Source organism: Anticarsia gemmatalis, chromosome 25, assembly GCF_050436995.1.
Source record: "Anticarsia gemmatalis isolate Benzon Research Colony breed Stoneville strain chromosome 25, ilAntGemm2 primary, whole genome shotgun sequence".
Classification (NCBI taxonomy): Eukaryota; Metazoa; Arthropoda; class Insecta; order Lepidoptera; family Erebidae; genus Anticarsia; species Anticarsia gemmatalis.
Window position 1 is genome coordinate 8,017,747 of NC_134769.1, and position 18,131 is coordinate 8,035,877.

General features: G+C 36.0%; 2 protein-coding genes across 5 annotated transcripts in view; both read left to right on the forward strand.

Moving 5' to 3' along the window:
• LOC142983838 (uncharacterized) overlaps positions 1-13,360 on the forward strand; it is a 36,054-nt gene extending 22,694 nt beyond the window's left edge. For all 3 annotated transcript variants that reach the window (XM_076130969.1, XM_076130970.1, XM_076130968.1), the window contains exons 3-17: positions 131-303; positions 682-782; positions 1,336-1,410; positions 1,863-2,028; positions 4,474-4,568; positions 5,003-5,178; positions 5,622-5,679; positions 6,146-6,301; positions 7,090-7,196; positions 8,095-8,250; positions 8,790-8,958; positions 9,442-9,608; positions 10,063-10,208; positions 11,321-11,399; positions 11,816-13,360. In XM_076130969.1, the coding sequence (XP_075987084.1) occupies positions 131-303; positions 682-782; positions 1,336-1,410; positions 1,863-2,028; positions 4,474-4,568; positions 5,003-5,178; positions 5,622-5,679; positions 6,146-6,301; positions 7,090-7,196; positions 8,095-8,250; positions 8,790-8,958; positions 9,442-9,608; positions 10,063-10,208; positions 11,321-11,399; positions 11,816-11,818 (1,827 nt within the window). In that variant the 3' untranslated portion in view covers positions 11,819-13,360. The remainder of the gene's footprint in view (positions 1-130; positions 304-681; positions 783-1,335; positions 1,411-1,862; positions 2,029-4,473; positions 4,569-5,002; positions 5,179-5,621; positions 5,680-6,145; positions 6,302-7,089; positions 7,197-8,094; positions 8,251-8,789; positions 8,959-9,441; positions 9,609-10,062; positions 10,209-11,320; positions 11,400-11,815) is intronic.
• A 466-nt stretch (positions 13,361-13,826) lies between these two features.
• Positions 13,827-17,897, forward strand: LOC142983923 (uncharacterized). 2 transcript variants are annotated; one of them, XM_076131129.1, is made up of 7 exons: positions 13,827-14,142; positions 14,810-14,926; positions 15,331-15,435; positions 15,517-15,657; positions 15,759-15,980; positions 16,565-16,783; positions 17,703-17,897. In XM_076131129.1, exons 2-7 carry the CDS (start codon positions 14,881-14,883, stop codon positions 17,855-17,857), a joined length of 888 nt encoding a protein of 295 aa, XP_075987244.1. In that variant the 5' UTR covers positions 13,827-14,142; positions 14,810-14,880; the 3' UTR covers positions 17,858-17,897. The 2 variants fall into 2 exon arrangements, with proteins under 2 accessions (XP_075987244.1, XP_075987243.1); XM_076131128.1 differs by having other exon boundaries at positions 14,726-14,926; positions 17,703-17,896.
• Positions 17,898-18,131: the final 234 nt, after the last annotated feature.

Consider the following 18,131-nt stretch of genomic DNA (forward strand, 5'->3'; position numbering starts at 1 on the left):
GAGCGGAGTAGCAACGAAAAATGTTACAAAAACGGGGAAAAATCTGACTCATTCTCTTAGGTGAGGCAAGCGAAGTTGCGCGGGTCAGCTAGTGCTTAATATATTAATCGTTAAATGTATATTGTTCCAGTCAAAAAGTTCGGAGAAGTTGTTCAAGAAGATGAAGGCTGCGTCGGACGCGGACTCGAACCCGCAATGTGAGAAGTGCTCGCGGCCTGTGTACGCGATGGAACGCATCAAGGCTGAGAAGAGAGTCTGGCACAAGGAGTGCTTTAGATGTGTTCAGTGTAATAAACAACTCACGTAAGTATATTTATTCAATTACTTACCCCCGGTTTCTGAGTACATTTAGTAGTAGTTTTTCTATTCAGTGGGGATTGTTTATGAGTTCTAACGCTATGTGCTAGGAAGAGCACTGATCTTCTAAAACTTATTTATTTGGTTCAGCTATTTTGACATGAAAGAGGGAAAGAATTATGTAGTATTAATAATTTTCCTGGCGAAGTGGTTAGTGTTCTTGAGGGTGAGGGAGTCGTGAGTTCAATCCCCACATAGAACTAATACTTGTGCCAGTTTACGAGTATAATAATATGGTTTAGTTGTATGTTTGTAAAAGTCCCAAAGTAAAACTACCTGGAGAGTTAAACTGTGTTATAAATAATTATTTTATTTTAATTACAGAGTGGAGACATATCAAAGTGATCACACGACGCTGTACTGTAAGCCGCATTTCAAACAACTGTTCGAGCCCAAGCCTGTCGAAGGAGACGACCAGACAGACGGTACGAGCCCACTATACACTATAGTCTATTTTACTAATACTTTAATAGTGAGCGAAGCCGGGAACATAAGTTTGTCGAAGAAAAGCTTTAATCATTTTCTAGAATGTGACCTACCACTCTGTTAAATTATACTCTAATTGGAAAAGCCGTTTTCATATTTAAAAAAGATAAAAACAAGCACACTTACACTTTAATAATATTAGTATGAATATTTTTTCTTTGTTAACGCATACTGTAAATATCTGTGGCGTAATGGAAGTCATAACGCCCTATTTACTGCGTGCGAGTGTTATGGGTTTGATTCTCACACGGTACACAGTGGTGGTTCCAGGCGGCATTGTACTAAGATGCTTCATAGATTACTTTAACTTCTTGGATAATACCTAGTATCGTATGTTTATAAAAGACCCCGCGAGGCCAAAAAATTCGTTATGCAGTTTCCTTTAAACAAAAGAACAAGTTAGTTTTATTACAAACATAATTTTACTCATTAACATTATTTCACAAACTTTCTAGTGTCCTCAATAAATACTAATTTGGTGTTACTTTTCAGCTGTTGCCCCCAAAAAGCATCAAATGATCATTTGCGAGAGTAATCCGGTGGAGTTGCCGCCAGATGTCGTTAGAGGTATTTAACTGTTGTACGTTTTGTATGATGGCGTTGTTTTCAAAAAATATTTGAATGCATAGGCAGATTAAGATAATTATGTATGTTTGTTTCGCTTTTAACAAGTTAGTCCCATGTAAAAGAGAGCTAGTCTATTGATAAATATCGAACAAGCAAGCCATTTTCACGTTAAGTAAAAATTGGCAATAATAGTGCATGCCAAAAAAAACATTCGTTCAGTGATTGTAAAGTTGTAATTTCCTGTTGGAATTATTTACCTACTCTATGTGTTTTCAAAAGACATGAATGATACATAAAGATATGAACTTTCATAAATGCCTTAGTCTGAAACAAACGATTTGAAATTGTTTTTTTTTCTAAATGTTGTAATTTGCGGCTATAACAAACATAGAACTATAAAACCCTCACTGTCCGAGCTCTATAAACCCTTAACTTATCCATGTCCCCCTCAGCCTCGGACAAGCCGGACCTGGGCCTGGAGGAGCTGTCGAGCCTGGACGTGAAGGCTCGCTTCGAGGTGTTCGAGCGCAAGGCGCAGGGCGCGCCCGACGAGCCGCTGCCGGCCGAGCCGCGCGCGCCCAGGGAGAAGAGCGCCGCGCTGCTCTCCAAACTTGCCAAGTGAGCGACTAGCTTAACTTTACTATATACAGGCTTATATTAGGTCGGGGAAAAAGTCTTTTCGCATTATAGTATGTATGAACTTGTAATAAAATGTCTTTGGCTTCAAGGATCGCAAACGAGTACACGGTTCATTAGGTTTCTTTCAGTGAGCTATTGAGGTACCCAAATATCGATTTTTTTTTGTGTATAGAAGAGATTTTATTACAAGTTCTTACACAAAAAATCTCGATATTTAAGTATATAACAAGATGTAAAAAAAATAGTTTATGACCTGTTCTCAGCTTTATCAAATATACACAAAATACGTTAACTCTCATTTAATAATTACAAAATAAACAAAATCCATATTTACCCCTAGAACATAATGAATTTACGCAGTTTTCAAATACTTATTAGAAAATTTCTAAAAGTAAACTCATACTACCACCATTATTTAAAAAGGATAACTTTATTATTAAAAAGACAGCCCTTTCTATATTTGGTAATAATACTTGAGTGAAGAAGTGTTATTTTTATCATTAAACATCGGTTTTTTATAGAGCACCTGAATACTCTTGATACTTTGTAGACGAAATTAATTAATTATATTTGAATTAAGCAAAAATGTGAAAAGTGGCGACTTATATTTACTGGGTTAGTTTTACAAAAATATGCATAATATGATGCCTGTTATGATACAAAATATCATAAATATTGCTTGAAATAACCCAATAAATAAAAATACCTTTTACGTACAATATTCATACAATTAAATAAGCTTTGTGGTAAAATTTCGTCCAGCGTTAATTCAAGTTAATTAAAAGACATCTTCATGCATTTAAGGTTTTTAAACTATTGCGGTTTGTATACACAAAATTACATTTCTAAACGGGTCTTAAACGCAAAGATAATTTCAATCCATTCATCATTCATATAAAATTAAATGCAATGTAAACTTTCAATAAAACGTAATATCTTCAGAGACAACTAAATAAAATCAGTGCAATCAAAACTATGTTAAAAAAAATCCTTACAAAATACCCAAATAGCCAAAATTCTCCATAAATACATCAACATCAAACGCCCAACATATTTCATATAATAAATATAATATTAAAGTATCATATCACTTCGGTTATAGTAGCAACACTTGCGTCACAGACTGGGGGTTATTTCTGTCGTGAGACTTACGAAACGTTACAGAATGAGTGTATCGAATTGTGTACTGTACATTGCGGGGCGATGGATATAGGTAGGTTGAAGTTACTATGATTGTTTGGAAATGTAGTCTGTATGACATTATATGTTAAAACATTCGGAGATTGACTAAGCGACTAGTTGTTTTTTAATAATGAAGAGCAAAACTTGACGTAAGATCGTTTTTTGTATGAAACATTTTTTGTTTACATTGGTTGAACATTGGTTGTTGGGTGGTAGATAAAAAATATTTTGACGATTTCAAATACTTGTTAAAGTTTATGAAATAAAGAATATTTGACTTTGACTTTGACTAGAATTTTGATGTTCAGTTATTTTAGAAATAGTTTTATTAATATTTGGGATATTTATTTATCTTAAGCCTTACTTAGCAACTTAAATAGCTCGACATTAATTAAAACATGTAAGATTTACTTTTATCTACTTTTTTTTAAGGATACCTCTTAACGCATAACGGGGCCCCAGCGTTCAGATTTTAAATAACACACACCACATTCTTCACTATAAAATAAAAAAGTAAAAATGTACCATCCCACCTTATTCACTGTAAAAATTGAACAGCAAACTCAAAACATAGTACGAAAATACGCAATGTAAACCAAACAAATCGATACACTCCAAACAAATCCACATCAGACATTTTTTCATCAACCAACATGTTCCATAAGGTTTTTTATAACTACAAACTATTTTTTCCTTCAATACGATCTAATCTCCTAATAATAAGGTCTATATTCCCATGTACATATGTTTGGTAACCCATGTCTTTCTCATTATGCTCTGTGTTGCGTGAAAGACGGCTGGAAGATTGAATTTTTGATAGTATTTCTTCAAAATTGTTGGTGTAAAGTGATATTTTAGTTTGTGGTTATGTTCAGGTACCTTTTTGATATTTTTTGTGTTAAATATAGTTACATTTATTCAAAGTTAACAGTATTCGGTAGTAAGCTAAGTGGTTGATGCTAGAAACCTGGCGAACATTTTTTTATATAAATCAGTGTCAAAAGTAGTTTGTTCAAACCTAACAAAGCTTTTCTCGCGTGTGGTTAGTTGTGAAATGGCAAATTCGTACAAGCAGCATTTAAATTCTTGAACTGGTAGCATTCTATTTATTGAATCTTTTTCTACTATAAAGATAGCGATAATGCGAGATGCATATCAGTTTTGTTGCTGATGTTCGGTAACTGCTAGATTTTTGTATGAAGTCGGCATTAAGTATGTTTATTGTTGTTATGTTGTTATCAGGTTCAAGGCGAAGGGTATGGACGTCGGCGTGTCTGACGACTATCTGAACGGAGTACCTGTTGAGGAGAGCTCCAGCGAACCAGAGGACGAAGATGGTAAGCACATTGTATTTTATTTACTTTAAATTCGAGCAACAACACTTCGGCATGGTGGACTGTAGGTTTAGGATCCCCACTCTTCTCACGGGAGGGACAGTGGGACGGTAAAAGATTTAGTATTATTTTTAATACCGTATTTTTTATGTTCGTAGTAATAATACGATCGTGATTCTGTAATTGATTTAGGATTTTTTTAATAAATACATTACAAATTTTTTAAATGTAAAAGTCTGTCTTTTGCTCTTTAACCTCTTAACCAATTCGACAAAGTTTTACATCAAAATTATTCCTTATCACGGAAATATGTGGATTTCCATGTCCTCTAGGTCAAACAGACTTTACAAAGGTTTTATTATATAATAACTAACGATACCTACAATCGAGAGATTATCTACATCCTATTATAATAAATACAATTATGTTGTTTCCAGACGAAGACTCAGTCCTCCGCAAATCCTACAAGCACACAGCGAGCCGCGAGCAACCCGTCTCGTTCTGCAACATGAGCGAGATCGTGGGCAAGTTCGAGACCGGCCAGCACTCCTCCTCCGAGAGGCACCGCGAGAGGAAGCAGGAGATTCAGAATATACGCAGCAGACTCTTTATGGTGAGATATTATAATCCTACAAATCCTACTATTTTTTTGACAGAAAGGGGTGAGAAAAGGTTTCAAAATGGTTGCTTAGCAGTCGGAAAATTACGACTTATGAATATTTTTGGTATATTTTATTCAATACTTTGTTATTGGCGGAATACCCAGTCCTTCCAAATATTTAAATTGACCTACGGGATAAATTTTTTAGATAATATTGAGAATAAATAAATAATTTATTATTAAAAATATTGATCAGTGCGCGAAGATTTTGGGTTCGATTTCTAAGCGGAACAAATACTCATGTGATCGTATATTTATTTCTTGTCCTTGTGCTTTTATTCATGTAATGATCTACAAAGCATAAATTCTTCAAATACTCTGTGGTTTAGAAAATTAAGAAAAAAATCCATGTCATGTGTGTTGTCAGTTTTAACAGTATTGTTTTATTGTTTCAGGGTAAACAAGCTAAAATCAAAGAAATGTACGAGCAGTCTGTACTTCAAAGCGAACAAGGTAATTTTATACACCGCCCATAAGCAAACGATAATAGGGTACTTAATTGACTGGTTCCAAAATATTAGACTTGTACTTTTAATTTTTTTTCGAAAATGCTCATGTTTTTTTGTTCGTAACGTTGAAGTTAAAATTCTTAAATTATTTTTTTTACATACTGAAATATTATACCAGACTATAATGTTTCAGTATGTAAAAATTGTATCCCAACGAAAATACGAACTTGTGACGGTACTGTCGTATTTGTATGCTAAAATGTGTTTTTGATATTTCGTAAAGATATGTTGATTGCTGTTGCAATATTCAAAGTCTCCCTAGAACACGACCAAACTCACACCTTACCCGGAAAAAAATACTTACCCAATATTGGTCCCTATGTCGATCTAATTAGAATCAAATTAGCTCTCGATTTCCCTATATAGAAAAATGTTATATTATAGTAAAAATTCTCGTATGTTATATGCAGGTGTGACGTCATCAGACAAGATCTCCCGCGAGCTGGAGCTGAGCGCGGACAAGGCGCGCGCCATCAAGCAGCGCTTCGAGAACGGAGACCTGTTCCACGACGAGAACACGCCGCCCAGGAACCGCGAGATCGATGATACCACGCTCTTTAACGAAGGTATACTACAGCAGTGAGATCACTATAATCTATATAACACTATAAAAAAAAGTCGTGCATAGTTGGCTGGTTTCAATGAAACTGGCCGCCGTAGCCGAAATCGTCCAGCGGGCTTATCACGTATCTCAGATGATAATGAGTATACATCAAATCTATGGTCACTATTCAGTACATTGCTGCTTTGACGTAACGTATTAATGACTATAACCTGAGGGAGAAAACAATGGACAGGATAGTGGGCTTCAAATGGTTGTCAACTGAGATACGTGATAGCCCCCCTGGACGAAATCACTGCAGCAGTATTATCATAAACCGTTCTAAGAGGGTAATACAGGGGCTAGTGATCTGTCCTCCCATAGGAGCACGGGAGTTCGTGACCAACTCGCTCAAATACATTGTTTTATTACAAAAGACAAATCTCGCATTAACAATTGCTCTTGCGTCACGGGGACTTACAAACAACGAACACAAAGTGTAAATAGACCCGAAGCAACTATTTTTGTACCGGACAATTTTTTTTTTGGGGTTCTGTGAGAATTGAACTTACGCACTGATAGAGGCATGGCGACCACCAAAAACCTAAAGTCTCTATACACATTGATGCGTTGTAACTGTAAATTGTAAAAGTAGAGGGCACAAACGGCTGTCATTCGGTTTGCGCTCGCCGAATGTATTTATCCACATGAGCTCAGCCATTGTGAGCAGTTGCCTGAAATAAGGATACAGACAAACACACACTCAACTACTTTTTGATTCTTATGAATTATTTGTATTGTTATTTGTTACAGGTATAGGCAAGAAGTCTCGCTCGATATTCTTGGAGCTGGATGCCAACGCGAAGAACGTGCCCCCCACCTCCCCTCCACCACAGGATGTGCCTAAACGGAAGGAGATTGTAAGTAAATAAATAAATGAATAAATAAATAAATATTTTTGGACAACTCACACACGGTCATCTGATTTCAAACTAACCAGAGCTTGTACTATGGTAACCAGACAACTGATAAACATACTTATATACTTCTAAATACATACTTATATAGATAAATTAACATCCAGGCTCAGAACAAATACTCGTGCTCATCACACAAATATTTGTCACGGGTGGGATTCGAACCCGCCACACGCGACGCTACGGTTATTGCGGCGAGGTGACCACTTAAACCACTCTGCGCCAAACGTGCAGTTAAAATAAAGTGAAATATAAACATTTTTTATAGGACAAATACCTTATTTAAATATGAAGTTTTTGCTCTATAAACAAATAATAATAATATTTAAGAAGAAATAATATATTTATATCTCCTAAAATATTGAGCTAACATTATAAACGGCGAAAAGAAGGTGATTTCCATACACCTACGAGTATAACAATCACGATATTTTTTATTATGATTGTCGAATTCATCACTTCTGGATTAGATTAGTAACAGTGTTTCAGCAAACAATAAATGATTTATGATTTATGATTTATGAGCATCAGTTAGCCACTCACGTATAATTTTTAACATTGATTTCATACAGATACTGTCTCTATATCAGATAGTTTATTTGCCACTTATTCATAAGTTGTGGTCCCTGTATAGTCCTGTAGTAATGGTTTTTTAGAGTAAGATATTAATGTATTATGTTATTTATTCTGTTATTTAGATATTACTAGCTGACCAGGCAAACGTTGTTTTGCCATAAAAAAAAGTGTCACTTAGTGGCATGAAAAATAGATACGGAGTACGGTAACGAAAACTGTGACGCGAGAATTTTATATATTAGATGTTATTTATTCTGTGTTACAGCCGTTCGTGCCCAAAGACGTGGTGAGAGCGGCCGACAAGCTGGAAGACGTGAAGATAGAGACTTCAGACATCTCTGACAGGTTCAAGTTCTTCGAGACATACAAGCCGGAGACCAAGCGCAAGGAGTTCCGCATGACACCGCCTAGGCAGACACAGGTGAATATACTAGTTATATTATCATAATACTGGATTTTGGTCGTGGTTGTTGATATTAGTAAAAATTGTTTCTTTGCTGACAATAACCTCAGCTATCTCAGCTAAATTGATATTTATTTCAAAACAAAGTTTTCTTGTTTAAATTTCTTAAATCTCTTTTAATATGAAAGAGAAACAAACAAAACGTTTCATACAAGATTTATTTCCTCATTTTATGTAGGTATTTACAAAACATCTATTTTGTAAATGTTTGATTAATTTTTTTGCTGTATACAATTTTGTTGGCGATATATTTTTTCTTTCTTCATTTCATTTGGTTAACAAAAGTGGAATTAATTTTATTTATCTGCTCACGATTTGCGTTGTATATTGTCTTTACTCAGCAGGATACATGTGTTAAAACTACCTACTTAGCTCGCGCTCTGTAATTCACTTTTTTTTCTCAGTAATGTGTACAGCGAAATGTATAAAGAAAATGATTAAAGTATTAATTAGGATGAAGAAATAGGGTGTTAATACTAAAGTATTTCTGGTGGCAGCGCGCCAAGTCCCCGTCGCCGGAGCTGTACCACGAGCCGTCCGTGGTGCGCAGCGCGGAGGGCGCGGGCGCCGACACCAGCGTGGCGGCGCAGCGCCACACGGCGCAGCGCATGATCGACGTGTTCCGACAGCTCGAGGTCAAGCACACGCTGCCCGACGACAACCAGGGTACGGGACGTTGTCAAACTAGTTTGATAACTAACTGATTTTACTTGAATTTTTGTTAGAAAATAAGGAATTCTTACGTGAAAAAAGGGGTTTGAGCTAACTTGAAACGGTGGTTGTTGTGTGTAATATTCTTGATCTCGAATGAGAGTAAAATAATCTTTAACTACTTTCATGTTTAAAAAATGCATGCATGCACGTCTTGCAGGTGTGAAAAAAATCCTTTTTTTTTAAATCGAATCGTAATCGTCAAACTGTAATACCCCTTGCGTTTGGCAACGATTTACACACGGGTGATTGAATAACTTTGCAGCTCTTCAGAAACTGTTAAATGAATTTTATAACCGTTTATTAAATTTCAAAAACACCTCTAAAGTCATTGAAAATCTTGCCTAAATTTTAAATCCTCGACCATTTTCGTAAAAATGCTCACTCTACTTGGCAATCACTATATTATTATAATTATAGTAAACTTTACTTCTCCAGGTCCCAAACCTCTAAAGAGGTTCACGCCCCCTCCCCCCGGCGAGGACAAGCACCAAGGCGACACGTCCTCCGAGGAGTACTCGTCCGAGGAGTACGAGGAGGACAGTGAGGACGAGCGCCGCAGAGTGTATCTCGAAGCTAGGCAGAGAGACGAGGCGCTCAAACAGGTTAGCTACACATTCAGAAATACAATTTTTCCTTCCGAAATTTGATTATATTTAAGCTGTAATTAGCATGGATTACCACGTATAGTATAAGGAAGTTAATATTTTTTTATATTGTATAAGGAACCCTTGCATCCTCTTTAGAATATATTACAAGCATACATCGTTAATATAATTTTCTACTGATTTGTAATCCTTTTTAAGCGATTATGAATTTCACTTTTCTTTGCTTAGATCAATGATAATTGAATAGATTTATTTGTTTTAAAACCTGACGCTGCTAGGCAAGACTTTCCTCCCAAATGAGGTTATACCCCGTATACCCAATTAGTTAGACCCCGAGTCCAACATGCTAGCTAAGTATAGATTTATAATTCTGGACTAAAGCGTACCAGATAAACAGTCTAGAAGTTAGTAAGATTATGAATGGAATACTAAGTATATTCTTGTTTTCCAGGCACAAAGCCTGGCCCGTACAAAGAGCTTCCGCGACCGCTTCGAGCACTGGTCGGAGTCGGAGCCGCAGCGCTCGCCCTCCGCCGTCGTCATCGAGCGCAGCGAGAACGACGAGGATGGAGAGTCGCAGTTAGAGACTGCCAAAAGGTATGCACAAACATATGCTTCATACAATATTTGTAGGTCCCATGTATTTAACGTCGCCTGTGGTTTAGAGACTGTCCATTATCCATACGATGTCTGGGATAATTATTTTAGTGACTTAAATCTATTATGAGGCGCTCATAGCCAGTTGTGCTCACCGGTCCGTGAATGATCTGTGGATTAAGCAACCGTTGGCGCGGTCATTCCATAAATGGGTGACCGCATAGTGGTATTTGAGTCGTCTCCGTGCTCCGGGGGGCACGTAAAAAGTCGGCTCCGATTGTTGTCAATTAATATAACAGTCGTTAAGCCATGTCAAAGGCCTTTCGGGCGGCTTGAACAACTTTGACATTAGGTTGACCACTAACCATACGATAAGAAGAAAGAAGATCTATTATCTTATCTTAATTCACCTGTATTTCTCTTGCCTTGTGGCCAATGGAGAATGTTAACAAATTTGGATTATTAGCTCTCCATATTCTCTGTTAAAAATAAAAAATACTAGTGAAAGAATTACTTTGATACGTCAATTAGTTTCCGATTTATAAGTAAAACAAGTTGTAACCGCGCGAATCGGTGTGACGTCATTGTACATTACGCTAAGTCTGGCTCACATAGTCTTTTTTAATAATTTTTACTATTATTACACTTTAAATGTAATAAGCAGACGAAAACACAACAAAATACTGCATAAGCTATTACATCTACGGCTGTAGACTTGATATTAAGCGGGACGCGGCCCGCGCGGCATGGTGTACTATGACGTCACGCTGTTAGCGGGACTCGATATTTTTTGAAACTTTGAATGCTTGTAAAATCAAAACTACTTGGTATTTTTGACTAAAACAAAAACTAGTTTTCATGTACATGTACAGGCTTTACTGAGTCAAAATTTCAAGCGATTTGGCATACCTAGTAACATTCTCCATTAGGTATATGTGAATAAAGACACTTAATGCCTCTCTAACCTTCCTTCTTGTGATATTTAGTTGATTATATTTCCTCCTTAACCTACAGGCTTTGCGTGATCAATACACTACCAGTCACGGTCAAAATATTCGGCAACTACGTTAAAAAGAGAGTCATTGTATTATTTAATTATCGTTTGTTTTCAGTTTGCGTGCAAAGTTCGAGAACATGAACGTCACGACGACCACCACGAAGACCTTTGCGCCTAAAGTCAACAGATTTGTGGTGAGTTAAACCTCATTAATTATTCTCCTAACAGATATTTACAGACGTTGGTTTATAGTGCCCAAGTGTGTACACAATACATAGGTACACCATATTCGACCGTTTAACGTGCACGGTTCTCTATAATCTCACCTTAACTCTGGGTAATTCACTAAGCATTTCTTGGCAGAAAGCAGCTATAATTTTTTTACCTGACCCGGGATTCGAACCCCAGATCTCTGCACAGCACTTGCATACTGGGCACAGAGGCAGTTCCTATAATTCAATTAGAGCATTGCAAAGCTTCGGGTGAGAACCTAGTTAAAAAATTAATTAACAAATCGCACTTTCAGAGATAGAACGACATAAAATTGAACAAGTATCAAGTCGCTTAAGTCTTTATTTTACTAAACATGCAAATTGTATTTTTGTTCCAGTGACCGCGGTCATCGCCTACTACCAAACAACCAAAGCAATATTAATCTCTTAACGTTGTAAAGTCTACATATAACTATTTGCCAATTATTATATTATATACTAGAATAAGTGACGGTTGTAATCTTTTATAAAAAAAATTGATGGAATATTCACTAGTTTTAGACAAAATGTATTTATTTGACTTGTTACACACATATTTGGTTCGGCATTTATCGGCCTAACTGACAAAACCTAGTAAGTGAAAATAGTCGATTGAAATGTTACATATAGTGACCCCTTCTACCAAGATGGCGGCCGGGGGACAAGGGTGACCCCACAAACTTAAACTTAAGTTTCTACTGACCCCCCTACACATTAAAAAAATTGCGTCCTTTGAAAAACGCCAACCTAAATGTAAATTTTCAATGGACAAAGATGAATGTTCGGAAATGTTTAAACCGAATTGTGACGATGGGCCCCGAAACAACTACCCGATCGGTACAAGCCGAACAAGTGCAGTAATTGCTTCGAGTCGGTTTTGTTGTTCGATAAATACTGCCGAAACGAATATGCCGACCCGAATGTGTGTGTAGTAAGCCTTTAATTCGGTATTGACTGAAGTTAGACGCATTTGAATAGTGCCTTATTACGTGCAATTTTCATGACGGTAGATTATTTCTTGTCGTAAATGTGAATTTTATCCTTATTTATGTTAAATAAAAATATCATAAAGATTTATTATCTAATATTATATGTGAATTGCTTGACGTTTCGGCCAATTACCAAGCCTTCACAAGCCGATGTCAGCGTATAATACTTTTTAGTATAATATTAAATAATAAATACTATTTTATTACTAGTGTAATAGAATTTACGATTTTATCAAAACAATTTATTCCGACTTTTGTTTCTTACATTATATTTCAATGGGATTAGACTCTATGGTACTGTACTCTTCTCTTACTGTTAAGGCCAGTTTTTCTACTTTTAAGTAAATGTCAGATTCGAGACTGATAGATTGACTGGATATCTAATCAGAGTTTTATCCAAACGAAGTGAAACGGCCTAAGTCTTTTAAAATATAACTATTTTCTTCAGCTTCTTTCTCATTTTCTATTACGCTAGTAATTATTATAAAACATTAAAATCATCCATTCATATAATTTTCTGTCATTAAAAAAATATAGTTAAGTTCGACATTAAAACTATATTTAAAAAATTATGAAATACTCAGTAAGGTATACATTTATATCTTAATTAAGAGTAATTCTATCTCACACGAAATTTTTTCGTTTTATTGCCAGACTAAAAAAATCCTAATGTGGTCTTGCCAGAATATAGTTATAAATTTAACTCTGTGCCATCTCGAATGTCTAATAATTTCGTAAAAATATATAAAATATTGTTAAAATGCACGTTTTAATAATAAAATAGATTTTTTGATACGTGTTAGGTAATTTTACTATGTGACTGAATTATCGATTCTCTGTATTTATTTGTTTGTACTTAAAAAGTTTTGCCGATTTTTTATATTATTCGACTAAGGAATAAAGAACAAAATTTTATATTTGTTTTATTTTTTAACCTTTGAGTTGTTGTTGTTCCGTCATCCACATTGTCTTGTATCCATTTTTTGCCTTCTGCGAAACGGCTTATTGCACTACCTGGTGAGGCCTCATCTATACGAACATTTTCAAAGCACCCTGTTTGTGCTGGACTATAGTAGGGCCGCTGAATTATTACCGATTTGACACATGACAAATTGACAATACTAGTGAAGTGACTGAACCAGTAACCCTAACATCATTTTGGATCAGTTTGTTTTTAATGTTCTAGTATAGAGTGTAATTAAATAAAAACAAAACCAATAATAGTTAAAGACACAAGTTCTTCATTAGGTGGAGTATCCTTGATGAAATAAAATAAATATCCATCCATTCTTATTCCTATATTCCATCAATATTCCTTGTAATAAAAATCATACCTATTCCAATGAATTCGGACCGAATACTATTAAGCACATCACTACGAAAACAAGACGCACGAATCCGCACCATGTAACTTTATACAAGCGCGCCAAAGAACAAAAAATAAATGTTTTCATATTATTTACAAACTATTTTAAGTTTTGAAACAGTGTTTATGGGAAAATTACTTAATTCTGATATTTTGACATAAAGTTTTATATTAAAGAGGTATTCTAAATAATTCCGCAAATGTGACGCTCGTGCAAGGTTATATCGATTAATGTAAAGAATAATTTAATCTGTCAAATCGGTAATTACTCAGCGGCCTTACTATAGTGTTTTTTTTTCGATTTTGCTGTACAACGAGTCGCTTCTGGCAGGTTAGGAAGTCCTTAGTCATGTGAAGTACAACAAATTGTATTAGTTTTATTAATTACCAAATTAATAACAATTAACTTAGTAAGCTTATGCTATCAACGCTAGCCTATATCATATTTATATACTTAATTATTTTTTATCATAATGACCTGTGAGCAGGTAAATACACTGGGTCATATGTTCGTATCAATGAAACTAATATAACAAAGAATGCTACTACGATAAGGCTCAAATCACACCGCGCACTTTCGAATTTATTCACCTTTTACACCTTCTCTGGACTTCCACAAATAATTCAAGACCAAAATTAGCCAAATCGGTCCAGCCGTTCACGAGTTTTAGCGAGACTAACGAACAGCAATTCATTCTTATATACATAATATATAGATATAAATAATTAAAAAAATATATATTCTAATTTATAGACCAAAGCGCTTGAGAATTATCTTAATAAATTTAAGTATTATTTAAGTATTAAACTGATTGCTGTTGCCGTCTAGGTGTGATATGAGCCTAAGCAGAACCTGTGCTATTGTAACCAAACAACAGATAAACTAATTATTTTATTTACTTCTATATTTGTAGGTCAGTAAACATTCAATTGCAATTTCGATAAGCCCTTGATAATAAAGTTCAAGTATCATAAAATAAATCATTGCTTTTAAATAGGTCCTTATAATATTGAGAGCTTTGAAAACTCACAGTAAGTGTTCAGTAGTCACAATAGTGTGTACGTCAATATGTTTACCATTGCTGTTTGTGTTCTCGTGTCATTAGCTATAAATGGTAAGTATTTATTTATTAGAACAGTTATAAAGCCTTCTCGTCTTCCTGAATAGCTTGACAAATATAAATAAAATTCGAATATTTTGTATAGGTACCCTCATCTATCATAAGCTATCCACAAATGCATGAGAGTTCTTTAAATTTAATTCTTGAATCTATGTGAAGTCCTCAACCTGTAGTTAGACGTGGTGGAATTGAGACCTAACTCTTTTCTCATTGCGACAAATTGCGTAAGGATCTGAATAAACATGTGTAATTGACCCATACACGGGATCATGCATACTAACCTCGGGTTTCTTTTCTTACTACACAGAATCCGTCGCGTATCGAACGCATTGTCGGTTACCCGACGATACGTGTCTCGTATCATCGGGCCACTGATTATTTAATCTTTTGTCATATAGATGTACAAAGCAGATATGTGCACGAGTCAAATATACCTGGAGCAATAGAAACAAACAAAATTATCTCAGCTTTCGAAGAGGCCGTGTCTCAATGTAAAACTGAAGGTAAATTGATTCACTCAAGTATAATTATTGTGTCAATAGTCAATGGAACCTTTAGTATTTGTGTACGTCTGTGCGTAACAGGTGCAGTGCTAGCGGCTCCTGTGAATGAACAACTTCGAGATGAGATGATAGCACTCATCGGTGTTAATAATCACTCAACACCTTACTTCATTAACGCGAAACTCGAACACTCTCACAACCCACAATTCGTGTCTTCAGAAGGTTAGTATATCACTATGTCCGTGTTGATTATAATGATGACATCGTAAGGTGTCAACTCACGTAACTGAGTCGTTCTACTTACTAGTATTGTAACGTTTCAGGTGTTTCACTAGACGACATGAGTGTGAGTGACATGATCGAGGAGTTAGATCCTCGTGATGGTGAGTGTTTGGCCATGGACAGTCGTACCATACGAGTGGTGTCGTGTTCTGCGCCGCTGCCGTACATGTGCTACAAGGAGAACGATACGATCAGTAATACTACTGAACGAGAAATAGGTAATGATACAGAATCAGAGATTAATTGCGGCACATCTGATCAAGGTAACTACAAAAAAACATGACTACCTACATAATACATTGTTATTATTAAGTATTGCAATACTTCTGTCTAGTTAACCAGTAGTTAACGATAGAAAACAGACAGACAGACCGACAAATTCTGTTTTCTATGGTTACGACTGTCGATCACGAGGTTTCGATGTGACTCCCGTATCGTACAGTATGCTATTGACACGTTTTATCTATACTAATATTATAAAGCTGAAGAGTTAGTTTGAACGCTCTAATCTCAGGAACTACGGGTCCGACTTGAAAAATTCTGTCAGTGTTAGATAGTCTATTTATCGAGAAAGGCTTTAGGCTATATATCATCACGCTACGACCAATAGGAGCAGAGTACCATTAAAAAACGTTACAAAAACGGGGAATTTTGACCCCTTCTCTCTTATGTGTCGCAAGCGAAGTTGCGCGGGTCAGCTAGTAATTTATATTATAGATTACGCTCGGTAGCAGGACTTTAGTCCTTTCTCTGGTATATGTATACCTACTCCCTAATACATGGGACAAATATTGTAAAACAGGCGTAATATGATTATTTCGTATATAAAAATAAGTCTTTATTACAGAATACGAATATTACAATGACACGGGCAGTTGTTATAAATTTCACCCGCAATATACGACCTGGAATGATGCGCGTGCCATCTGTGAAACTGAGGGAGGGTATCTGGTGGTCCTGAACAATGAGCTGGAGGCTCAAGTGGTCCACGACATGGGGAACTACTATATACATGTAGGAATACATGACTCGACTAATGATAATAAGGGATGGAAAAGTATTCGAGGTACGTAGGGGCTACTTTTACGCGTTCTATATATAAGTGACGGATATCCAATAGATAAATTATGGCTAAGGTTTTTTTCTTAACCCTTTACTGTCCCACTGCTGGGCAAGGATGTCCTCCCGAACGAGGAAGAGGTTACGCCTTGAGTCCACCACAATGGGTGCGGGTTGGGGAAATGTAAAATGACACCTATAAGCTAACCGATATTTATTCGGGAGTGGTGAAAAAGAGCCTAATTGTTTAGCGAGACGAATTTCTAATTTTATAAGAAAAAACCGGTAGTCGGTTGATATCGTAATACACCTCCGTGCCTCGGAGAGCACGATAAGCCATCGGTCCCGTTCCTGACCCCTCACTGATGGTTTCAGTCATCCGTCCCACCGTGCTATGAGAGTGAAGAAATAGAGAGTATACCTATGAATTGTGGACAATATATTCAAAGACCTGCGCCATGGGCCAGTTATAACGAAATTGGCCGCCGTGGACGGGTATTAGCATTACATAAAATATTTCAGTGATATAAAATCTATTACAATATCCATACATTGTCTTGACATCTATGCTAGCCGAAGCTGTGTTACAGATGCTAGTGTCTTCACCCTTAATCAAGACCTTGTTATTGTATTGACATAAAACAAATAATATTGGAATGGTAAAATATAAATATCAATAAGTCTAGTATTCACTCATTCACTCACTCAACCATATGATGACTCATTCATTCATTTAGTCACTCACTCAATCATATGATGACTCATTCATTCACTCATTCATTCAATCAGTCTCTCATTCACTCAACCATTCCCTCATTCACTCAATCATTCACTCATTCACTCAATCACATGATGACTCATTCATTTACATATTTACTCAATCACTCACTCAATCATAAGATGACTCATGATATGTGTTGTTTCAGGCGATCGTCTTGAAGACATCTACAATGAATGGAACAATGCACTGAAGACTTATGATGGAGAGCATTGCGCTATCATGATATACATCGGAGGGTTGAACTACAACAAGTGTGATGATGAAAGAGCTTTCCTTTGTGAAAAAGACGTTGCTGTATAGTCATTACCATAAATTATAATGAGATTAATAAATGTGAATAAATAAAATTAATTAATTTCCACATTAATTTTCCACTGCTGGGCAAGGGTCTCCCGGAATGAGGGAGGGTTTATTCTTTGAGTCCACCACGCTGGCTAACTGTGAGACTTTGCATATCTTCAAGAACTGTTCTAAAGTTCTCGCAGGCACTTAAAGTTGCATCACGATGTTTTCCTTCACCGTTGGAACAAGTGGGTAATAATAATGGACCACTTGTGAGGGAGGCGCAATTTAA

Coding starts and splice junctions, on each gene's coding strand:
- LOC142983923 (XM_076131129.1), top strand. CDS start 14,881: ATGTTTACCATTGCTGTTTGTGTTCTCGTGTCATTAGCTATAAATG. Junction 14,927..15,330: donor CGTGTCATTAGCTATAAATG/GTAAGTATTTAT, acceptor TTTGTCATATAG/ATGTACAAAGCAGATATGTG. Junction 16,784..17,702: donor GGGATGGAAAAGTATTCGAG/GTACGTAGGGGC, acceptor GTGTTGTTTCAG/GCGATCGTCTTGAAGACATC.